The sequence below is a fragment of the Hylaeus volcanicus genome, chromosome 3 (assembly GCF_026283585.1).
Source record: "Hylaeus volcanicus isolate JK05 chromosome 3, UHH_iyHylVolc1.0_haploid, whole genome shotgun sequence".
Taxonomy (NCBI): domain Eukaryota; kingdom Metazoa; phylum Arthropoda; class Insecta; order Hymenoptera; family Colletidae; genus Hylaeus; species Hylaeus volcanicus.
The window spans coordinates 22295192-22320869 of NC_071978.1; the positions used below are offsets into that span (position 1 = coordinate 22295192).

General features: G+C 42.8%; 2 protein-coding genes across 2 annotated transcripts; one reads left to right on the forward strand and one right to left on the reverse strand.

The window, feature by feature from the left end:
• Window positions 1-349: 349 nt before the first annotated feature.
• Window positions 350-3982, reverse strand: LOC128873946 (RING finger protein 11). Its single transcript, XM_054118004.1, has 2 exons — window positions 3447-3982; window positions 350-2884 (listed from the first exon to the last, which is right to left on the reverse strand). The coding sequence occupies exons 1-2, from the start codon at window positions 3573-3575 to the stop codon at window positions 2519-2521; spliced, it is 495 nt and encodes a 164-aa protein (XP_053973979.1). The 5' UTR covers window positions 3576-3982; the 3' UTR covers window positions 350-2518.
• A 2258-nt stretch (window positions 3983-6240) lies between these two features.
• Window positions 6241-25587, forward strand: LOC128873939 (uncharacterized). The gene is made up of 23 exons (XM_054117995.1): window positions 6241-6511; window positions 6940-7181; window positions 7937-7981; window positions 8162-9233; window positions 9915-10278; window positions 10378-10687; window positions 11050-11546; window positions 11639-11934; window positions 12282-12789; window positions 13028-13169; window positions 13241-13414; window positions 13522-14067; window positions 14182-15094; window positions 15389-18272; window positions 18384-18748; window positions 19070-20454; window positions 20894-21078; window positions 21164-21318; window positions 21402-22573; window positions 22703-22914; window positions 22990-24015; window positions 24140-24583; window positions 24788-25587. Exons 2-23 carry the CDS (start codon window positions 7100-7102, stop codon window positions 24869-24871), a joined length of 12861 nt encoding a protein of 4286 aa, XP_053973970.1. The 5' UTR covers window positions 6241-6511; window positions 6940-7099; the 3' UTR covers window positions 24872-25587.
• The last annotated feature ends 91 nt before the right edge of the window (window positions 25588-25678 follow it).

Sequence of the window (25678 nt, forward strand, 5' to 3'; positions counted from 1 at the left end):
AAAATATTTCATTAACACTAGTCTATTAGTAGATTATTGAGAATCAATATGTTTTGTATGAGCATTTGCGAATTTATTTACATGAATGTCATTCTTAGGCTTTAAGAAAAAGTCACCAGCTATGGCACCAACAATAGAGACTTCCCTGAAGAAGACAGGGTTTTGATTGGTGCCCTATCTGGTGATTTTCAATTATACAATAATAATTAATAACCCTGAGTAAAAATCGATATTATATACAATTTTTGTAAAGTCCAATTATGTAAATATAATCAAATAAGAATTCTTCTTTGTGATAAGTGGGAGTATAACTACTTGTAAATACAAGCGCATTGAAAATGACCTACGACTATGTACGACTAGAGCCACCCGTGTTAAATAATACTAACAATATTAACAAATGCAAGCAGTACTTTGTCGTCAAATTTAATTGCTTTAAATTATAAGAAGTTTTAAACACGAAATGCAACTATATATAGTCAAACTATAACTCAAGGAGCCATCGAAGAGACCTTGGAATGATTCATTCTAAGTTTATCAACAAAACTTTGCTTACGAAGCTTTATATAGAAACATAAATAAGAAAAGGACTTCCTCTGTGTTCTTGTTTCTCCAGGATTTTAACTGGCAACGTGTTTTCCAATGAGAACTTGGTATAAATAAAAATTTATTGACATGCATTCCAGTACTGAATGAAATTCATTCACGGAAGGAAAGAGGGTATTGCGTGTGTAAAAACTCAATAGTTCTTACTAAATATTTATATTTTAATTAAATCACTATACCTATATTTGCATTTCGTCAATAAATCACTATGTCACAGCATCATTTTCCTCTTTAAACAAATCAGCAACATTACACGTGAAGCTTTCGTAAACCATGAAAATATTCTTACCCCCATAGGAATTATTTAAATGAATATTATCATATACACATATATTGTGTATAATGTATATATGTATAAAAAATTTCGGTAGATATACGAATACATGTATACCAAATTCATACGATGAATATGAATGCGTATTCATCATATGAAATTGATCGAAATTTTTTTTGATCTTCGGTAATGTGGTACAGAAAACAACGATGATAATGGTCACAGGCTGATTGTTTTTATCATCACAAAAATTTCACTTATTAGCTCTAATTTCATACCGAAATCTAAGTTAAATAGTTCATCTATTATGCAATTTTTCAAACTCGTATTCGAACTCCAACGAATTATAAATCGATCTTAAACTAAAACGTCCATTCCCTCGTGCTTTTCGAATTCAAATTGCATCAAAATTGAGTACGGTTAGATGTAACGACACAAAAGCTCAAGATGGACGTACTTGCTCGAGTATTTCTATAAAATTAAAGAGTTTTTCACCGATTGGTTTTTCTTACGATAAATAAGCATCGATAACGATAAATCAGTTGTAAAGCATTAAACTAATGTTCCTTTGACCAATTAGTTAAATCAGTGACTTCGTTCGATGCGTTGCTGTTGCTTTCATTTAAAGCACTAACAACGCGATACACGTATAATATTTACTATGTCTACGCGTACGTCCCGTTAAACGCAATTAATGTGAACATTTCAATGTCATGAATAGAATATAACAATATGTATACATATATAAAAAGAATATACAGACGATATCTGGTAAATAGTAACATAAAAATACAATTACAAACAGCCCATTATTTTCACGTGGAATAGCTTAGAACTTAATAGCAAACTCTGAATGCCAATATTTTTGGTTTATAGTTTTTCAGAACCACATCATACCCAATTCTCGAGGAAAAGATCACCTGCGTTTCACGATATCGCTATGTCGAAATGAGAGACATTGTATTTAAAAATAACGAGATTAACTTTGTATGTCGAAAGATACAATCCAAAAATATGTTTTTAGTATCTGGAAATATGAAATGATTGCAATTACAGTTAAACATATATGTACGTAGCATGATATTTTGTAGTACGTCATATTGCTCGCAATATTCACAGTGTGTACGTATAGTCTATCGCTACTTGACCAAACGACAGAAGTCAAGTAGATACTATTTAGTTTATTCAACTTAAAATAGCTTTAGCAACACACTATTACATCTTTCAGTTATTCCGCTTAGTCGAGCATAAAATAGAACATCTTTCAGCTGTACGAAAAAAAAATTATTTTAAATTTGCAGGAAACTAACCGACTATGGCGATTGCTTTCTGATCGTAAATACACCATACTGTGTTTGCAATGATCCGTATGGAGAACATTACCCTGTAAGAGGGAATGACCTATGTAGGAGACATTTACAATTCTTTATAATACAAGTATTAGTATTACTCAGCACGTGCGCGAATACGTCGAATACAATGGCAAATATAATTGGCCATTAACAAGAGAAGGCCCCTGTACTAGTTGGAAGCCATTATACGCGATAGTAAAATTAACGGTTCTTTCCAGTTGCTCTGTTTACCATGGTAGTATACTTTGATTACCGGTCAGCTACACCAAATTGCATCTTTGCGACGTTAAGTGGTTGGATGGTACGAGCTAATCAATGCTGCATCTACTGGTTCCATACATGATGGGCATGTCAGCGAACGTAGCAACCAATCGTCGATACAGAGCGCATGATAAGTGTGCATACAGGGTAAATAACGAACTTCCTCTCCGATCACCAACTCCATCATACATATCACACATTCTCCCTTTTTAGTTCCATCATATTCCCGCATAGGCAAGTGTTGGATAAGTCCTATACGTTTTGCGACTAGTACTTGCTGCTCTTCTTCGCTCAGAGTACCAGGTCCACTGGTTGGTCCTAATGTAACACCGATACCAATGCCTTGGTGCATTCTTGGTACATTTGATGGATAAGAAAAGCGAACCACCTCCTATGGAATTGGAAGCAAATAAGAATTTTACTTCAAATAATTAAGAACAATTCATTGATATTATAGGTTTTTTATTGCAAAAAGATAATGTAGGCATCATATTGGGCATTTTTTTTTGTTCAACTTTACTTTCTGTAAAGGAGTATATAGGAATCTGTTTGAAATTAATTATCTTTTGTACTATAGATAGAAAGAAAGATCAATTCAGGCAGAAATTACAGTTCTACTTAAATAGTTTACTCAATCTTCAGCTATTCAAAAATGATTTTATATTGTCAGTTTATTGAATGCTCATTGAATAACATTATTCTTGATCTTTGTTCCTGCGCGCGATACATCGTATTTATATAATTCAACTTAAACAGAAAGTATATAATTAACCGCGTAAGTGGAGGACTTACTGTATATTAATAACTTCGCTACCATAAAAACAAAAAGAGAAATCGGGGACATCGAGGAGAAATACTGTTGCCGAGGGTCGATGCGTTCGTACGTTTCGCACAGATAAGAGACGAACAGAATTTGCGTACAGTCGAAGGTGGAATAAAAGAAATGTAATTACGTTAGTGAGCATCGGAGGTCCGAGGCCTTCCTGCGAAGAACCAATAGCCAACGAAGGATCGGGATTATTACCCAACAAATTGGTGTTGTCTTGTTGACTGCCTCCAGCACGCTTCAAACAATTTCCCATTTTGATGGAAAGTCGCGATTTCGCGTTTCACGAACAACGCGTTCACGACTCGTTTAATCCCAACGTCGATTAGAAAATCGCGACACCACCGACGTGGGATATTGCTAGTCCTGTCCCCATCGTAAACAGTTTATTTTTGCGTCGATTCTCGCCAAGGGAGCCGTTCTGGTCGTACCGAACGCGATGACAGTTCGTGTCTCGCGTCAAAATACGGTGGCGCAAACCTTCACTAGCAAAACATCTTCCGTCACGTACCCGTACTACAGCTGAGCGCTTTACACGTCCAACGAGATGCGAGCAAATAAAAAAAAAGCAGGCCAGTTACTCACAGGTTGTGTGTGGAAAAAAAAACACTTTTCACACCTATCGCGCGACGTTCTTTAAACGTTTAGTACACACAACGCCGCTATACTTCGTCCGTTGAGACAATGGGCTCTGGTGACAGAACCACGTGACTTCACTCAGGACCGAAATGGCGGGATGCTGGGCCTTGGATAAACGAACATTGAAGTTACAAATAATTTATAACAATTACAGTTGTGCAGTAAAGAAGCCATAAAGAGAAGAGATATAAAGATATCAAATAAAGTATGGTTCGGGTTATTAAACATTGTAAAAGTAGGAAAGATATCAAGAAAAAGGTGTTTTCCTCGTTCTCCAAAAATTACATCTTCGTTACTTGACACAGATAAACACAGAATTCTAACATTTAGGAATATTTTTTAATGAACGTCCGCTCATTGGTATTTTGAACAATTACTCAGATTTTTTTACGAATTTTGATTTACTTTACGATACATCCCTGGCGAGAGATACAGAGAACCAATGAGATTTCGTCGCGAATCACGTGGGTTTTGTAACCAGAGTATATTGTCTCACTGGATGGATTATAGCATCCCGCTGCGTAGAACCAGATTGAATATATTTTGCTGTGATTCGTCATCGCAATCATATCGCATCTTACATCATCCAATCAGCGAAAAAACGTTTTTTCGCGATACAAAAAGTTTGCAGAAGCGTTATTTAATATAACACCCGTTCGAAAAACATTAGGTTTGGCTGGAGGTATCGATATATCTCGAATGTTGAATGCTACGATTTAAAATGAGCGGGCGCTTCAAGATTCTAAAACATAACAATTAGAAATTGTTTAATCTTGTTAAATCTTCAAATTAGATTAATAAATGTATTACAAATATTTAAATATTGTATATTATATCAAATAATAATTTAAGAATTTTATTATAGAAAATATATCGTTATTAATACTATCTGTATTTGAGTTTTGTTTCGACTAGTACAGTTGGGAAAGAATCACTTTGATTTGAAAAATAAACTTTGGAGTATTTGATAACATAATCATTTAAGTTTAATGACACATTTGAATCTAAATATAATTTATAGATATATACATACAATTGTACGTTAATTATTCGAAGTAACAGGTAGATACGTTCGTTTCTACAATCAATTTTAGAAATCCAAAGTTCTAACTATCTATAAAACACGATCATTTTTAAACATGAGTGTTTATCGGGTAGATATATAAGCAAATTGTAAACACAATACAATAAGTAAATTAATAATCCTTTAATTCCATTTGCTTAATGTTTTACTTAACGCATTTTTTATTAACAATAAAAATTATTCCAGGAATCACTACATGCTCATACACGCAAAAGTTCCACACGGAATGAATTAGTGTTCCTAGAACAGGAGGGGGAGGACAGGAAGGAAGATGATGCGGCAATAAATTAAAATAAATTTAATTTATCATGAAATTTAGTTATTCAAATTAAATATAATAAGATGTCTTACTGAAATGTATTAGGATCTTTTAATAAACAACAATCTACGATTTCCTTAGTTTCCAGACGGGTACTTTATTCGAGCTAAAATCATTGCGATAACACGATCATTAGGCAATAATTTGCATAATTCTTGGTATGCAGAACAATTTTTGTTTACACACGTCGTCGTAAACATAGAGCTTTGACCTTTGTTTAACGTTCCGTAAGTAATTTTAAACCGCGTCATTTTTGTCGGCCTTGAACACTGCGATCTGATATGGTATACTTTCGTTAATCGAAGGGGTTCCATTGACCAATAAAATTGTTCGATCTAAAACTCATGACCTTCGAACGATTCCATTTTCTTTTCGATCTCTACTAAACTTTACACATCGTACAGCGACAGATATTTTTTATATGAAAATCCCAAAGGCCAACATTAATGGCGTTCCCTCTAGCATTTATTCAGACATCCCAGTACCCATTCTCTATAATTTCTGACTCGTTATACAAACTTCAGTGCCATATAATAACGTCCAATTATGCAAATCTAACACATTGTTCCTTCTATAATTTGTACAAGCTGATCGACCCATGCTTGAACTCTTAAATGCAAGAATGTTAAACAGATGAGGACAGTTATTTTGGAAGGCGCATGCAAGTAACGAGAGACTCTTTCGTCCCTAATACTGCAACTGATAAACACGGCATTGTCGAACGTCCCGTTATCGCGGCACAGAATTGAAATCGTAATAATAAATTTCGATACGTATTCCACGAACGTTACCGCAAGGATCATACACAGTCCGGGAATGATCGTTTCTCGGGTTTATCTTATCTTCTACGAAGACCCTTGACCCCTTACAAATATAAAAAAAAACAAGAAGACCTTTGGCATCGGATCCTCTCTCCCCCTCCAAGAGGGCTACTCCAGTTGATTCGGTGTTGTTAGCCATTCGGTCGGTGAACACGGTCAGGGCAGGAAGCACTTATTTAACCGATACACAGTGTACACGGGCTGCTTCCCATCGAGCGTGCCGTTGCCCGTTTTGCACCCCCAATCGGGCTCAGTTCGATCTTTCCGCTCGATCAGCGATCTCCTCTGCGATTCCTTGCTTGCAACTTTTTGCGGATATCCTCGATACGGTACGATTTCACCCAGCACGATTGCGTTTCAACAACGTTTCGTTTTTTTTTTACGTATTCTTTAAGTAGTTCTTTCATTTCGTGTAATTCAATCGGTGCTGAGCGTCGACGAGCTGCGTCAACGATAAAAGTTCGTATCGGTATAGCTACTCGAGGATTTGCAGCAATTAACCACGATCGTTCTTCGATAGTTTTAATTAATAGTGCTTTGGAACGGTAGTTCTTCCTCGTTACGTGAAATTATCAAGTGATTGAAAAAGAAATTGTGTCTAACAGATTCTTGATTAGCTATACTGAGATAAATTTTTATTTCCGAACCACCACTGTTTCAACTCGTGATTTTATATCCTGATCTGAAAGTTACGCGTGGACGTACAGTGCGAGAAATAACGGAAGTAAACGGAGCTCCCCTTTCTTTCAAATTACAGCGTCGAAACGCGATTGTCTTTCGCGCAGTGGAACGTTCGCGTGAATCGAATCGTTCGGTGATAGAATGGAGTAGAAGAGTGTACTCGTGGATAAAGGGATGAAGAACGTGCCGAGAAAGGAGTGACGATCTTGACCTCGGCGATTACCGGAAGCAGCAACATGACTCGCGATCGAAGATCGTGGAGCAGCGTGGCGATCCTTTTTGTCGCGATCTGCGTAGTGATCGATACGGTGCAGACAGGTAAAAAGGGTTCTTAAATAGACTGTGTGCTATTGTTTACTTGAATGCAACCTCAAGTAGACTATATTAACACTAAACCTACCGATATATTCATCTATATCTACTCCCACTGGTGCAAGCATATTTCACGCGATATTATAATAAATTTATAAATTCAAAGGTACATGAAACAATTGTATACATGTAATTCATATATTGTATATAAGAACTGTACATGGAATTTTAAAAACTGTTGTTTGACCAATCGTGGTAAGTTCAGTGTTAATTAACACTTAAATTGAATAAATTAAGACTGGTCACTCTGCCTTTGTATTGATTAAATACGTAAAATTACGTAGTAAATTATATAGTAAATTTATAATTACAATTTCAATTATAATTTATCACGTAAATTATATAGTTTTGTAAATAACCGTACGTACTCAGCCGCGTGCTATAGGTTCGCTACCCTTGACGTAAAACTACCAATCCCCATACCAATTTAATTGAATTCGGCGTCTGCCGCTACTGACCCTCTCTTGTCAGAGTCGTCAGAAGCTGAACGACACTGCGATTACTTTATCAACGTTTAACGATGGCGCGTGTTATTCGACGCTCCATTCCGAGAAGCTGCATCGAGTGCACAGTTCGCATATCGGTCACGTTATCGGTAGAACGTAACTTCCATTCACAACACGCTCTTCAAGCGAGCCGATTTTTACGAACGACTGTTCCAGTCGAAATTTTCACCGATCTCGACGCTAATCTTGTTTCAGAGATCGTCAAGGACCTGACGCCCTGCAGTCGGACGAAATGCAAAGGTAAATGGGAATGTACAATTAATTATTGAATACAAATTACTATCCGAATTACAGAATTATATATTTTATTATTAACGACTGTAAATTTCACCGACTATCCGCATGCAATTTGATCCGTTCGAATAAAAGTTTGGCCATCTCAGCTATGGTTAGAGATTCAAAGATGGAGTATATTTGCAGTTCCAGCGAGCAGGAAGTTCAAATACCAAGAGGACGTCTCCTACTGGTACAGATACTCTGTGGACGTCAGCACGAATCTAGGAGGCCCGTCGGGTCATCCACGAAACGAATCAACCCTCCGCCTCGACGCCGACCTGGTCGTTCGGTTCACCAGTCCCTGCGAGGGAAGTCTGACATTCCGCAACGCTAGCCTAAGCCACGATCCCCGAAAGTATAATCCAAGGTTCCCCGATCGTGCTGGTGCAGAGTTCAAGACGAATCTAGAACGATTCGCCCTAAGATTCTCATTCGACGATGGACGGATAGAAGAGCTATGCCCGGACAGTCAGGATCCAATTTGGGCGTTGAACCTGAAGAGGGGAGTTCTGTCGATGCTCCAGAACTCCATGAAAAGGTTCGACGTGGACCATCGAGAGGACGAACTGGACGTGAACGGCCTCTGCAAAACGTTCTACCACTTTCACGGGGCCAAACGCACGAGCCTGGTGGTGAAGAAGACGAAGAACCTCTCTGATTGCGTTTACGGGTCCAAACACTTCTCTATTATTCAGTCGAACGTCTACAGGAGCCCCAGGTCGAGTTCTCGAATCGCACAACATCCTCTTCTGCAGTCTCGAAGCGACTGCGAGCTGATCATCGATCACAACATCTACCAGGAGGTCGTTTGCAACGATCTGCATCGGTTCCAACCGCTTTCGAGTGGTAGTACGGGTGCGAGAACCGAGTCTACCGCTGTGCTTAGATTGATCAGAGAAACGAAAGACGACGAGGACGAGGAGAATAACGACGAGAACGAGGAAGAGGATTATAATATGGGCACCAGAGGATGGAATCGCGCGAAGAGGACCGACTTGGTATACGATTATTCGAAAACACCCAGGACTATACACGGGGAGCTGAGATCGTCCAGGGATCTTCTGAAAACGATGTGCAGGCTAGGGGTGAACATGGACGAGCTCCAACAACAATTCCCCGAAACCTTCACTGAATTCGTTCACTCTGCACGATTGCTGGACTACCCGTCGTTGTCGCAGCTGTTCGCCAGGGCCAACAGTATTTGCAAAACTGGAAAGTGAGTAGGAGCTTGTTGTTTGAATGCAAAATAAGAATGGGGGAGACGGTGTTTGAGGAAATACTCAAAATTCGACCCTGGTAAGGACAACGTTGGATACAATTTATGGCACGGGGATAGGACTGTTCTGTTGCTTTTAGAGATTACGTTCGGATGAATTATTAGTTTACGACTTGGAGGAGCCGGAGTTTTCGTATGAGTTTACGGAGTTAGGATTTTCTCGTTGAATAGGTGACCAATTGGATGACCAATTGCTGCCTCGACTTCGAGACCGAAGGACAGGCGGGAGGGCCCTAACGGATTAGAGGATTAGCTGGTTTTTCTAGTAGTTGAATCGTATACCTGGCAGTAGAGAAAGTAGTTTCGTAGGTCAGAGGATAATTCAATTGTTCGAAAGACAAATCTCCTAGGACTTAATTTCTATTTCGAATATCTATATCTTTTCTCTTATACTCTTACATGATATTAACTATCAAACTCGACGATGTTAAAAATATAACGTTCCAGCCAACGTTATTCTAATCAATGTTCACATATTCTAAAGCAATGGAGGTATAGTACACTATCGTGGCACAAAGTTATCCCTTTTATCTATAGGACTATATTTATAGGATAGTTCTCCTTCTCTAGAATATCTGACGAGCTTTTTATTCTTATAAAATCTATTTTTGTACTCCATAGAAAACACATCGTGGATGCTCTGCCATTCTTAGGCAGCAACGCAGCCGTGAGCGTGATGAAGGACCTCATAATGAAAAGATACATCGACCATGGGACAACAAACACCTGGGTGACAGCCTTCGCGCTGATCCCACGGCCGAATCAAGAGATGATCGTGACTCTCTCGCCCTTGCTGGAGTTTCAGAGTCACATCCCAGAGGCTCAGTTCGTTTTGAGTTACTCCGCCATGATTCACGCCTTCTGCTCCACTCATGAAACCCGATGCAACGACGTCGAGCAAGTGACGCGGTTCGTGTCGTACCTCGAGCAGAAAATCGAGAAGGGTTGCGCGCCTAGAACCCATTCACCCTCCACGATCAAGGATGTACGTCACATTTCAATTTCACGCTAGTCTTCGAGACGTGTTTTTAATATTTTCGTGGCGTATTTTTAATATTCTCGTGGCACATATTTTTAATTTTAGACTATGGAAGCTTTGAAAGCAATTGGGAACATGGGACTGGAGACGGAAAGCTTAATGAGACGGTTGAAAGAATGCATAGATGACTCGAGCGGATTCCTTTCGATGGAAATTCGCGTCGCGGCTGTCGATGCCCATCGCAGGATGCCTTCGTGCGAGAAAACCCGGGATCAATTCTTCTTGGACTACTATAGGAACTTTACCTTGGATACGGAAATACGAATAGCGTCTTATTTGCAAGTGATGCGCTGTCCCGACTACAATGTTATTAAAACGATTAAACACACTCTCAAGATGGAGGAGGTCAATCAAGGTGACGAATTCTGTAGTTCAGCGCTTTCCAAACTACCTTAGTTATAATTAGACTGCGGATCTTTATGCATTTATAGGAAATTTGAATGTGCAAGAAACTACAAAATCTACACAGTATACTATAATATAAAAAATATTGAAAGTAGAGTTTATATTATATTATTTACAGAGTAAAATGAATTCCTATCTAGTTTCAATTTTTGTAGGTACGTTTGCTATGATTTTATTTTGCATAAAGATTCGCAGTCCAGTTATAATACACCTCATCTGACGAAACATTCAAGCAATCGCGCAGTTTGGAAAACGTTGCTATAGTTGCTCTCGACCGCGGTGCTTTGTTAACAGCAGAATCTCTGGTTACAGTTGGCACCTTCGTCTGGAGCCACTTGACGAACCTCTACAAGTCCGCCTCGCCGACGATGGTGAATATCCAGAGTCTTTTAACGGACAGGGATCTCAATAACAAGTTCAACAGCGACATAAGAAAGTTCTCGCGAAACTACGACGGGTCGTTCTTCTCAGAGGAATACAATTTCGGGGCGAACTATCAAGGGAACCTGATCTTCTCGCCCAGGTCGTACATACCGCGTTCAGCGACGTTCAACGTCACCTTGGACCTCTTCGGCGAATCTGTGAACGCCTTCGAGCTGTCCACGAGATTGGAGGGTCTCGAGTATTACGCGGAGAAGTTCTTCGGACCGGATGGACCGTACAGTGGCGAGAAAATGTCGGAATTCTTCAAAGGTTTCCTCAGGACTCTAAGATCGGCACCAGAAGAGGACTACTGGAAACGCGTGAAACGACTGCCTGACGTCATCGACAATAACTTTGATAATCCTAGAATCAGTCTTGGTTACAAAGTAAGTAATACTACGCGATAGTTGAGGTAGTATTACCAGACACCCTTGTTCGCACTCTGATAATTAATCGTATCATTTTTACCTTTACTCAGGTGTTTGGAAATGACTTGAAGTATCAGGTGCTGAACAACGACGAAGAAATCAGAGAAGCCTTGACAGAGTTGAACCCATGGGAGAAATTCAAGCAAATCGTTTCTGGAAAGGAAATTCATTACGAGAATGCGGTAATGTTCTTGGATTCCACGTATGTGGTGCCGACGACTTCTGGTTTACCTGTGCGTTTGGATTTCGCTGGTTCCGCGGCCTGCAACTTCAAGATGTCAGGGTTACACGATATCAAACGGATCTCCAGCGGGGAGATCGAAATCATCAGCAACCTCGCGCCAAGGTATTCGTAGAATAAATATATTTACGGTCAGTTCGTAAATATTCGTACCCCTAAGAAATTTGTTTAAATTAAGTAATTCATATAATACATATGTATAATACATTACAATAATACATTCTAAGTGTATATTTGTATAAATATGTTGATGTATATATAAATACAATGTACACATGTAAAAACTCATTTGATAATATCAAAACTGTTATTTAATTTAGTCAAACTTCTTCGATAGACATAGTAGGGGGTACGAATATTTACGGGACTGTCTGTAAATAAATATAATTCTATTCGTCTTTCGCGGTTGTCTTCTGATTCTAAAGGATGTTATTACTCTCCTCTCTGAACAGTATAAGCGTCGACGTGGTGAGCAGCATGACTGTAGACGCCTTCTACAAGACCGCTGGAATAAAATTGCGATCGAACGTCTACACCTCTGGAGCGGTCCAAATTCATTTGGAGGTAAAGGGCCTGCGTTTGGTACGGCTGAGCTTGGGTCTCCCGAATAAAAAGATGGAGGTGTTCTCCATTGGAACGGACATAGTTCTGACCAAGGGCAACGGAGCCCAAGTGGAGGAAAGGCCGCTGGGCGTGTTGATAGCTGGCCAGAACGACAAGAATGCGAAACAGGCGATCATGCGAGGTGACGTTATCAGTAACACGAGCTGCAGTTGGTCCGCCCTCGACAAGCTCGTGGGATTAAAGATGTGCGTCGATTACCAGCTATCGAATGTGACGAAGAAACCCGACGCGCCGTACTTTGTCCTGAGCGGGCCCATGCTCTTCAAGATCGCGTTAATCAAGGCTGACACTACCGCTAAAAACTACTTGCTAGAGTACAAGTGGGAGAGAACAGAGGTATCGTCTCTCTTGTTCTCGTTATAGGGTGTCTCAGAATTAGTGTAAGAATTTCTCGTTAATAATTGAAAAACGGAGTACCATCCGATGCTTCTGTAAAGGAAATTGTGGTTCAGAATCGTCTCAGCTACCCCCTATTTCCGGTTCTTACACTAATTCTGGGATTTAAGGAATCCTGGAGCCCTGTACATAAGGAAGAGCGAGATTTACCAACTGATGTAACGATGTCTTATTACAGAAACAAAACCTTTTCAAAATCATGTTCGATACACCTGGGTCACAGGTGAACAGAGAATTGAGTGCCACTGTGTCCTTCGATGAAGGGACGCACAATGCTCTCGTTCTGCTGCGATCCGCTGGAAATTCGTTGGTGGCTGAAGGTAAACGATGGTTAGCAAGGATACCGGTCCAAGTCTGAGTCTCGTGGTAAAATCGAAATTCTTTCTTTCAGGCACCTATAAGAACACGGAAAACGAGACGTTTATAGACATAGGTTTCGACATAAACGGTACCAAACACTTCGACGCCAGCCTGGGTTATTCGACCAAGAAGTCCAATTATGGTTACACTTACAGTCCGCAGATGCATCTGATCGTCAACAACGAGCGAATCGCTGCTCTGTCAGGTATTAAAGAACAATTTCTTTCTTGACAGATATGACATAAAACTCTAAAGTTCATACATAGAGAGTCACCTAATCGCTGATACTTGATTACCAAATCTCTTTGAAAGGGACGATAAGAAACGCCCACAAGAACAACGTGTCCCAGTGCGATGTATACTTGACCTTCCAAACGAAGAGGATGTGGAGTAAACTAACGGGTTACATCGTTCGAAGGAACGTGAGCGTAGCTGCTGACTTTCAGCTGAAGTACCAGCTGCAGAAGATGCTCAAGAAGGAAACGCTTCAGTTGGAAATATCATTGTCCAATCGGTCCTGGAGGACGCTGACTCACAAGGCAGCTGATCTGAAGCTACGTTCCACCGCGTATCCGCAGTTAAACGCTGTGATAACCGCGTGGTACCGGCAGGCTTTGGGTCACTTGGAGTTGCATGCAGAGGTCAACTCGAAGCCACATCTGATGGACGACCGACACAAGCTCACAGCGCAATTGATACTTTCGTACTCGAAAATGTATTTTCAAAATCGGGACACGAAAGTGAGCGCGTCGATCTCCATCACGAAGCCCATACAGAACTTGGACGTTAAGATGAGCGTCGATCACTACTCTATGGGGCCAGAGTCGAAGAGCAGCTTGATGATAGGATATGCCCCAGGTTGGTCGAGTCGTTCCACTTTTTCTTTTTAGAAAATTATTATAGTGATATTAGAACACCTTGTTAAAAATACGTCAAGTATGGGCCTAAACTTGAAACTCTCTGTCCATCCAGGAAAAGTAATCAGTCTAACGGTGATCCTGATAATGCCGCGAGGTCTGATGTTCGCTTTGGAAGGTCACACGAACCTGACGATCCCGAATTTCAACTCCATGCTGGTGGACGTTCGAATAATAGAACGCTCGAAGCGTACCTACGAACTTGATCTCAGTGGAACTTGGTTCAGCGGGCACAACGTGACGGCTCGCGGTACCTATTCCGACCGGTCCGTGGCCACCGTCATCAGCCACAATCTGAAGCTCAACCTGAAGTCCCCGAGCTTTCCCAGCGACGTTCTCGTGAACTGTAAACTGTATAAGAATTATAGCGATGTCAGGATCAATCTACACGTGGATCATGTGGGCAGGGACAAGTACGCGTTCATTCTGAACCACACGGTGTCGTCACCGACGAACATCATGACGTACGTTGAAGGACGGTACAAGAACAACGTGTACTCCTTGATGACGTACGTCGATATGGAACGAGAGATACGCATGGAGATGCACATGGACAAATGGAGGGACATTCATCTGGCGTTAACGGGGATCAACGAGAAGAACAGAAAAGAATTTGGCGCGGAGGTGAAGTGGGATGCGAACAGAGATCCCGCGTTGAAGGCTGTGATATTCCTTGAGTTGGACAGAGTGGTGGTCTCAGAGATCGAGGACCACTTGCCAGAGAAGAACCTCAGCGCCGTTGTCACCTTAGCTTACCCTGGTCGTCTCATCACTGGCTCTTGTCGAGTGGCCTCGAAGGGCTCGTACAATTATATTCTGGACGCGGCGGTCGACTGGAACCCAAACAAAGCGATCAAGCTGTTCGTCGCGACAGAATATGACGTGCAGCCGTGGGTGAAGTCGGTGAAGGTGGAAAGTCAGTTCCTCACGCCGTTCGATTATTGGAGAAAGACAGCTTTAATCGCAAAGTAATCCTCCCGACCATATTCATAACGAACAGCTCGTATCCTCTTTTTGCTTGAACACTCTTAACACATTGTTAACACACTAGCATTATCTATTTCAATTTATGAAACCCAGAATATTACGAAAGCTTTGCACATCGTGTTTAGTCCTGTCGGTTTCTGATCCTTTCTTAACAATAGAATATACTTTTCTAAGCATTTAGGTTTATATTACTCGGTAGTTTATTCTATTACGAAATAATAACCGATGACATGAAGTCTCGTCTGTCTAAAATTACCATTTTAATCCCATTACAGATACCTGCAGGAACGAAACAGGATCAGACTAAGCGCTGGAGCTCATTGGAAGGATTCGGAACACTTGCTGGTAAAATTCGACGGCAGCATGTACGACCACGAGAAGATGAAAGAGTGGAAGGCCAACTGCGGCGTGACCAGCTCCGTGCATTCCATCTCCTGGACCACCGTCAACGTCACACACAAGATCATCGAATCAGAAACCGCTGACACTCGTCTATTGATCAAGTACAACCCCGACAAGGTGATCGAGGCGTGGAGCATCTGGTACCTGGACAAGGAGCACGACAACGTCTTCAACATAACCGGTAACCTGCACCTCGAGTCTGCGGTTACCAGTTACAGGAAGTCCGACATGAGGTGTCAGCTGCAAATCCTGTCCGATTGGAAGTTCCTAGGCGCGGCGAACTTAGACCTGGACAAGAGAACATATACAGCTAAGCTGCTTGGCGACCTTCGCCGTTTCAAGGAGTCTACCGTGCAGTTTAACGTCACCACACCTTTGGAGAAATTCTCTTACGTTCGTGGACGATTTGGCCTGTCGGAGAGCAACAGACACATGGTGGCGGAGGTGGTGGTCCCGAGCGGTCCCATCGGTTTCGAGGTCCTCTGCCAGTTCCTCACTGCAGAATACAACTTCAACGTGAAGCTGATGCTCGCCACGCCGTTGGAGCTGCTTCAGAGGACCCTCCTCGTGGCCAAGCTGAACAATCGGGAGGCTGACTTTAGAGTCGCTTACAATAAAATGCTCGCTGGCTTCCAGGGCGTCTGGCACTACAGAAGCATCACCGACTTGCACTACAGCTACCTGCTCTTCACGCCTGTCCGCGGCCTCGAAGAAATTGGAGCAGTCGCGAAGCTGTTCGCGTCGAACGCCGAAGATCAGAAGTGGGACGTCGACACAGAGTTTACTATCAGGTTGGCGGATGTAAAGTTCGGCGCAAAGGTCAAGGCCGGTCCGAAACCACCCCCCGTTAATATACCGATCAAAGCACCGACGGAAGTTGCGGGTAACTCGACGTCAGAGGACGAGGATTACGTCGAGTTCGAGGATGACCAAGAAGAGCGTAGTAGTTCTTATTGGCACGGGGAAGTCGAGATCTACCCTGCGATCATGGAACCTATTCTAGGAGAGCTGGACATAGACAACGACGGACCGCAGTACAAGATTTACGGTACGGCGCGATACTTCCAAGGGAAGATCGTCCTAGACGACACGTTCTTCATAGAGGATTTATTCAACATGAAGAACGAGCTGAACTTGATCACCCCGTTCAAGCTCTTCAACGAGCTCGTCTGCCTGAACGTGTTCGTCGTGGACATGGAGAAGATCGACTACGTGATGCAATTCGCCGTGAACGTGAGGCAAAATAAAACTTGGATCGAGACAGGCTTAGACGTGAATTACGTTTGCAGCGAGAGCGAAACGGACGACTCGCAGACGCACTTCGTCAAGCTCAACGTCAAGACCCCTCTGACGTTTCTCAAGTTTCTCAACACGAGCACTACAATGAACGTCGACGAGAACTTCTACAAGGCAACGGTGGGTATTCGTGCTCCAGACTGCGCGATAGACGTAGTAGGATCGCTGAAGACCGAAGAGGCGATCGCGGACGCAATCGTGGAGACCAAGATCGACACGCCGATGCTGCAACTGCCAAAATCTGTCATCACCGTCAGGAGAAACTTCACGACCGCTGAGAAGTACGTGAAGATCACTGGCGAAATTGCAGAGCCTGTTTCTAAATCAGTATCCCTCCAATCGATATGGTTCCTGACTGATGACCAGATGAAGACCACTGTTGTCCTGAAGACCTGGATAGAGTCGCTGGAGAGCATCGAAGCTGACGTCGCGTACACGAACGCGATTGCAGCCAACGACTCTGCAAGGCTGGCGATCTATGTGAAACACCTCGAGGATCGGGTGTACAAGCTCTTAGGAAACTACAACGCTGGAGCAGTCGTTGGCAAACTTTATACTCCGTCTCTATCCGAGCCTCATTACGAGTTTCAAGGCGACGTGAAGAAGTTAAACGACACTTTGTACAATCTGGAGGGCGAGTTGACGAACGCTGCGACCAAAGTCACGCGCAAGGTATCCGCCACGATCATCTGCTCCAAGGACACTGTGAACCTAATGGCGAAGTCGAAGACTGCGACTGACGTGGACGATTTCGTACTGAACCTGAAGAGGGAGAAGTATGGCATAAACGCGACTCTGGTCAGTGGTTCTCTAAACAGTACGTTGGATGCGAATATGATCAATTCGTTGAACTGGGACTTGAGAGCAAGAGCAGAGACTCTCGAGAAGTCAGGTAAAAGAAACAAGGTCCAGCTCACCGCGTTTATGAACGTTCAAGTGAACGGCAATGCGACTCTGTATGTTCGCGCTGAGACGCCTTTGAAGGACATTAGGAATCTCACTCTAAGCGGGAACATGATGCTGACCAATGATAGCGGCGAGGTTCGAGTACGCAACAGACTAAACGAGGACACTCGTCACGCGACTGTGCAGTGGAAGCTGGTCTACATGATGGACATGTTCGGGAGGATTCTCATCGGATACGAAACGAAGGACCTGGGCACCAGGGACGTCGACACTCGGTTGTTCTTCAAGAATCCTAGACGAGCTTTCAGGAACGTGGACGTTGGATTCGACGTGGACGTCGATCGGGAGAAGTGGAAATTCGCGGCGAACGCCACCATCGGGTTCAGGAACCACGAGAACATCGACGGAGTCTTCATCGTCAGGCTACCACCCCCTGACAACGATGACCATCGGTTTCTGATCAGCTACCACGCGAACGGTGGCGTCAAGGACACGTCGTACGTGATAGGGTACAACACCGTGCACGCTAAGACGAACTACGCCTCGGATGGATCGGTTAGTATTAAATGCAAAGCAGTTTCCTGACATTATCAGATGAAATTACTATATGTACGCAATCACACTAGGGCTAGAAGTTGCTAAGGTCGTTATTTAAAATTTGTACAGATACACATGGGCCCCCGAGACATCAACGGCCACCTTCGAGCATCCTGGGGAATGCTACCCGTTCAGTCTGTTAACAACCTCTTCAACATGACCTTCGACAACAAGGAGATAGGACTCAAGTATTCGCTCTACACCCCTAGATTCCAGCAGCAGGAGACGCTGGTGTTTCTGTTCGATTACGATGCCACCCATGACACGAATATATGTCTGATAAGCGCGGACGTCTATTACCCAGCCAGCACGCAAATCGGTTCGGCGAACGTGTCGTACGAGAGTCTGGTGAACGTCAATGGAACCATCAACGCCGTTCTACCTGGAATGAACGTCTCGCAAATTGGATGTCAATTTACCGTTTTCACCACTCTGTAAGTGGAAACTTCGCTTCCGGGGTTTAACATGTTCACTAGTAGACGGACATGTCTGTAAGAAATCAATTTTATATCTATGTAAAGAAAGGAAGTGAGATCCATAAGTCAATGTTATATTACGTGGACTTTGCCTACTGAATATATTTTATTTTGACACAATCAAAAGCATAGAATAACGATAGGCTACTTACCAACTGAATGATGGTAGTGAACGTGCTAATGTGCATTCTAAACACCGCCCCAAATGCTTCATTTATATTCGATAATTTCACTATTCTTCCCTCTATTTCACTCAAGCTTCCCATCCATCTGTTCCAGACAACGAAACAAGAGATACGCCAAGGCCTCCTGGTTACAAAACACGGCGATGGTGGATTCAGACTACACCTACCGCAGCCAAAAGCTGGATTCCGATCTGAAGGGTATTTTTCACGTGGAGGTTCCTCTGAGCACTCGTCACGTGGGTCATATGACCTACGGTTACGAGAAACGACCCTTAGTGACCACTGGTTACTCCGACATGATGTACAACGGAGAGAAGGTCCTTCACGGACTGTACAAGTCCAAGAGCGAGTCCAGAGCCGGTTTCGAGAAGGATCATATACAAATCACAATCGAGAACCCTTACAAACCGATCGGTATCATCTATATAAATCAATACGAGTATAGCGCTGGGAATGAAGGGACTAATTATCCAACCGTGGAATTCAAGCATGTGAATCTGTACAGAATAGACAATAAGACCGCGTTCAACGTGGTTGGCGAATCCAGGGTCAGAACGACTCACACGGGTCAGGATATTCACCTGAAAGCGATCCACTTTAACAGAACCGTGCAACTACGGACGGACTATCAAGTCTTGCCTGGCGAGTTCGATCAGAACGCCTCGCTGAGCTTGGCAGAGGACGTGTGGATATCCTATCGCGTGAACATCTTAAACAAAACGACAGAGGACGTGGATAACCAATTCCTGGTGCTCGGCGTGTCCTATCCTCGAAGGAACTTCACTCTGGACGGCTCGTACTGGATCAGCCGCGAGAAGATCAATTCCGAAATAAAGCTCGACTGGGATCGCGAAACGGACAACCCCAGAACCATTGGCGCCCAGTTTAATTGGGCGAACCTCTCATCCGATAACACGGTTGCCCAACAACGAGCCACTTTCAGCTTGAGGCATCCTAGTTTCGCGAAGACGGTCTCCCTGCAAGGAGAGCTGTTTAAAAGGGACTCGAGGGATTTGGTGAACGTTGCTCTTACCGCGGACTATTCCACCGATCCAGACAAGCTTTTCGTACTATCAGGATTCGTCAGGGACGAGAGCAACTTGCCCGAGTCTAGAAAATACGTCTACGAGGTGACTGGAAAGCATCCAAACACGAGGTTCGATCTCGACGTCCGTGGATTCGTTCACAAGCGAGAGATGGTGACGTTCGAGACCGTGAACAATGGCAGCTATCATCGCAGCTTCTTGACTGGCGAGTCCGGACAATTGAACGCTCGTTTGGATGTCGATCGCAGGGAGGTCCTCTTTCAGAGGGATCACAATGATGCGCTTAGATACCTGTACGTTCGGTACTATCCGTCAGAGAAACAGTACGTTTTGAATGGCAGCATGGTGAAAACGCCGGATCTGAACGCCACAGGGGCCTTCTTCTTGGATCCTGGCGAGAAACTGACGTGGATGATGGTTAATTACACACCGGGTAGGTTGCTCACAAAATAAGTGACTACACTTCCTAGTTCTGACACTAATAGTTGTATATACAACATTTTTTATTTCTATTTCTTAGAAGACTTATACTCGCACTTTGCAGGTGCATCGTTGAACCCCTGAAAAAAACATAGAAACTCGTAGACTTTATTATACCATTTAACTTTTACATCTACGGTCACTCCCATAAATATTCGTACCCCCTATGTCTATTGAAGTGTTTAAATTAAATGACAGGTTTGATGTTTCCATGTGTATGTTTGTATAAATATGTACATGTATAATGATGAAAAATTCATTTGGTAATATCAAAACTATTATTTAATTTGGTCAAACTTCTTAAATAGACATAAAGAGTACGAATACTTATGGGAGTGACCGTATCTCTCTAGAGTTTTATTTGTTTGTTAATTACCTTCCGTGTTCAACAGATGCGGTGGAGAGCTTGCGGATGTACGGAAGGATTCCGGATGCCCGAAACGCCGTTTTCGACATTTGGAGAACCTACGAGGACGACTTCACCATATCCGACGTGTCCTTTTACTTGAAGCTGAATCACTCGAGATTGGTTACCTCCACCTTGCGCTGGAGACCTGATCTGAAGAGCGACATTGTTGTACGTATACTTGCTCGAATTCTATGAATTAATAAATCTCCTCGGATAGTTATTCTTTGACGATAACGTATCCTTCGTTTCGCAGACTGGTATCAAACAAGCAGCTGTGGACATGTACAACGAGATGAACAACGACGCCGATTACTGGAAGCAGTACATAAAAAGCGAGACAGTGAGCGTCATCTCCGACGTCTGGGACGACGCTCAGGAAGATCTTCAAGAATTCATCAACGACTGGAAGTAAGTTATGTTGATTTAGTAATGGTATCCATTATGGCAAGGAGTTATTCAATTTGCGTAACGCTCAATACCTATATTCCCAGCAACCTCAAGGAGCTGCAAACAGACTTGGACGAGCTGCAGACTTACCTGAACAACTCTTACAACGCGAACGACTTCTACATCAAGGATATCGTCGCATTCGGTATATACGTGATCGACGAGCTCGCTCTGCGAAACCACATACAATCTCTGCCCAACATTCTGAACGAAATATGGGAGATAATGGGCGAATCGGGTCAAGCTATCAGGAACTCGTTGCTTTGGGTCATCGAGACCGTCAAGAACGCGATCAACAAAGTCTCCGAAATCGTAGCAGCGATTCTTAGGGGTGACTCGATCACACAGGTGGCGAACATAATCGAGAAGCTGATCGAAAAGTACGATAAGATCGTGAAGGACCTTCACGTCTCGTTCATCAAGTATATCGAGAATCTTTGTGGGAACATTTCCCAAACGATTTCCCAGCAATGGCATCGATTCTTGCTGCGCGTGGAGCCATTGTTTATTCGACTGATACACTATCTGGAAACCGTGGTTTGGAAAGCCAGCAAGGAGGTCGTAGATTTCCTCTACGATCGCGGAAACGACCTTATCGCTTCGCCTTACTTCGATCGGTTCACCAACTTCACCCAGGACATCGACAAGTTCTATCGGGACATCAAGGGCAACGACATCCTGACGAACATTCGGAAATACTCCGGAGTGGTGGTCAAATTCTTCAAGGAGAGGTATTTCGTCTTCGTGCCTTTCGGTAAGGAGCTGAAGGACGTCGTCGACGAGATCGTCACCGAACTGAAGGAACTGCAAAAGTTACCGTCCATACGGTACGCCACGGAGAAGATGCAACAGCTGTACAACAGAATCCACTATGTTTACGATTATCTCGAGATAGGAGCCAAACTAGAAAGCGCTATACGACTAATTCACTCGAAATTGGTAGATGTAAGCTTAACTGCTCTGCAAGCCGAGAGTCAATACAGAGAGGCCAAAACGAAGTTCATCTTCGATCCTAATCAAGGGCTGATGTGCTTGGAGCAAAAGCTTCCGATATCCTGGCACGCATTCAACCAGACACCAGAATTTCACGAGGTCCCCGAATTCAGAGCTATCACCGATATCAGATCGCATTTCATGGCCTCGAACTTGACTTTCTGGAGCCTGTATCGGTACAAGTTGTACATGGAACCTCTTAATTGGCTACCACCTTTCAAAGGTAACGAAATTTGTAGATAAAATCATTGCTTTCTTTCTCTTATTTATAACGCGTCGGCTTCTTTTATTTATCGTATAGAACAAGATCAAGACTTGACAACTATATGAATTAAAAACTAATCTATTTCAGCGCAAGCAATGATCGTGGGATCGCAACATTTCACGACTTTCGACGGACGACATTTGGATTTCGTCGGTCCATGCACTTATCTGTTGGCGCGCGATTTCGTGCGCGACACGTTCACCATTCTCATCAAGTACGATCTGCAATCCGATCGAGTTACGCACAAGATCATCATGTTGATCGGGAAAAACGCCATCGAGCTCAACATCTTCAACCACGTCAGTACCCAAGCCCACTTAACATCTTACGATGTACGTCGTGATTTACGTACGATAACATGTTCCTATTTCCAGAGCATCAAAATCGTTTCTGAACAGTCGCCTAGCACCATGAGCAACCTGCAACTCCCCATAGAGCTAGACAACGGAACCACGTACATCTACCAAGCGGAGAACGTCATCACAGTGGAGCGCAAGCAGGACCAGTTAAGATTGGAATGCAACTTAAAGTTCAATCTGTGCACCCTGGAACTGTCTGGCTGGTACCATGGAAAGACTGCTGGAATTCTGGGTACCATGAACAGCGAGCCAATGGATGACACAACCGCGTCGAACGGCCTCGTTCTGAAAGATATCGGAAGATTCGCTGGAAGTTGGTCCATCGAACCTACCGATGAGTGCTCGAGCGAGTCAAATTTGGCGACGACTACGAAACAGAAGACTAACGAAGATGTCGAGCAATTCTGCGACGACCTGTTTGTGAACAAAAGCTCTGAATTCCTCTCCTGCTTCTACGTGGTCGAACCTAACGAGTACTCTACAATGTGCGGCCGCAGCGCGAGCATACTGGAGTCTTGCACTGTGGCATTGTCCTACATGCAATCCTGCGCGTTACACGAAATTTTCCTAAGAATACCCGATGCGTGCACCAGCTGCACCATGATGAACGGTAGCCAAGTGGCAGAGGGTCAGTTCAGACGATTGGAAGACGACAACGTGCCCATGTCCACCGACGTCGTCTTCATCGTCGAAGGGAAAGACTGTAATCGCGACGTCAAGCAGAACCGCAGCATCGAGCACCTGGTCACACAGATGAACAAAGAATTCAAAGATCAAGGGTTGACCAACAATCGATGGTCCCTGGTCGTCTTTGGCGCGGACGGGGTCTTCGATCATCCGAGAAGCGTCGTTTTCGACGGTCAGATCTTCACCAAGAATCCGGCACGATTCGTCGACTATTTCAACCACGTGCGCGTCGGCAATGGTAGCAGGGACATCTTCGCGGCGATCGTGTTCGCCACGAAACTCTTCTTCAGGGCTGGCGTCTCGAAGACCTTCGTCCTGATGCCCTGCTCCCACTGCGAGCCGGAAAACCAAGCGGTAAGGCCTTCGGAAGCCTCTTTAAATGATTGGAATCCATCTAAAAGGGGATTTTGTAACCAACTTAATATTAGTAACAATTTAAATTGCGTCACTGTCTTCAGTAATTATATAACATTTTCAGCTGGACTATACCGTGCTGCACGAAGCTTTACTGGAACACGATATCAGGCTTCACATATTGATGGATGGTGAATTCGAGTTCGATAAGGAAAGGGTGAACACAATGTTCTACGGAATAGATGCGAGCAAGTCGTATACGAAGAAGGACGCCAGGACGTTTATCGGCGACCCCGATTTAAGGAGACAGGTGAAACTGCCGAAGAACTTACTCGGCTACTGCACACCCTTGGCTCTGGAAATAAACGGCACCATATTCAGCGGTGATAAATTACGTTTCGATAAGATGATCTCGATCAAGAAATTCATCAATGTTTTCTCCAAGAGGGTAGCTTTGACTGCAACCCCGAATCGCTGTCAGAATTGCGAATGCACCGCTGACAATAACGGAGTTACGCGAATGGAATGCATACCATGCGTCTATCCAATGCCAGTTACCGTGGATTATGTGAGTTTTCATACTTAAATTACTGCTTTGAAACTTGTACATTGCTAATCGCTACCACCTTTAGAAGCTGTTCCCTTAATACTATCTACGCTTGAAACTGATAAACCCCTTCTGTCCTGAATTACTTATTCCTGGTTACACTCTTTCTACTGGAATTGAAACTATGCGGAAAATTGTTTAATTATCTCTTATTTCTTGTTACAGGATGCGTTTAATCTAAACGATTCACTAGCAGATATGCAGCCACTGAACGTCGATTACGGGCAAATCGATATCGACGACAGTTAAAAAGTACCAAAGAAGGTACCGATAGATTATTGATCGCCGTCACACATGATTTTTATTTATTTAACATATTATTTCGTAAAATGTTTACCAACGAACGAAGCACTCACCTCTTGATAATGAGTATTTAAGACGCAACGTTACGCAGTGTCGCATTGTAACGCAAAATATCGTATACGCCATAATAACGTTTAAGTAATATAGATAATTTTACATGTTTATAAAATAGTATTTGATTCGACTTTTATTTAAAAATAATTCGAGACAAAATATTATGTATACGCATAGATAAGAAAGATCCCAGTCTCGTTTATTAATTAACAACTCTACGTGTCATTTATTTCGTTAACTCGTACAATTTTTTCGCTAAGAAAATGCGAATCGAAAATTTAGAAAAGAAAAGGATCTCATTCTTTCAACTTTTATCCAAATAAGGTAACAATATTCAATTAAATAATCATAACCCGGTACGTATTAAGAACAACCTATAGATATAGACCACAAATTTCAATTTTTTTTATTAACCTTTCGATTGGTCCTTTCTGAAATACTAATTATCGGCAAGTATACCTTAATCCGTTTACAATTCAATTGAACTGTCGTGTGTAAACGCAGTGTCATTCGTTCGATCGTTACTTCATCGCTAACAGTGAATAAAATATCATATACTGTAACCATTTGATAATATGGATACAAAATAACTAAGAATATTTAACGTACATACATTTCAAAGGTATTTCAAAGTTCTTTCCCTTCTGTTACATATTATGGCAATGCGTAAGCATGGCAAAGACTTGCATCGAAACCTTT

Bases quoted from the DNA above. Each gene is read 5' to 3' on its own strand.
- LOC128873939 (XM_054117995.1), top strand. From the start codon at position 7,100: ATGACTCGCGATCGAAGATCGTGGAGCAGCGTGGCGATCCTTTTTGTC. The intron at 11,547-11,638 runs GTAAGTAATACT...ACCTTTACTCAG, and splicing joins GAATCAGTCTTGGTTACAAA to GTGTTTGGAAATGACTTGAA. The intron at 21,079-21,163 runs GTACGTATACTT...TTCGTTTCGCAG, and splicing joins ATCTGAAGAGCGACATTGTT to ACTGGTATCAAACAAGCAGC.
- LOC128873946 (XM_054118004.1), bottom strand. From the start codon at position 3,575: ATGGGAAATTGTTTGAAGCGTGCTGGAGGCAGTCAACAAGACAACACC. The intron at 2,885-3,446 runs GTAATTACATTT...CCAATTCCATAG, and splicing joins GACCTCCGATGCTCACTAAC to GAGGTGGTTCGCTTTTCTTA.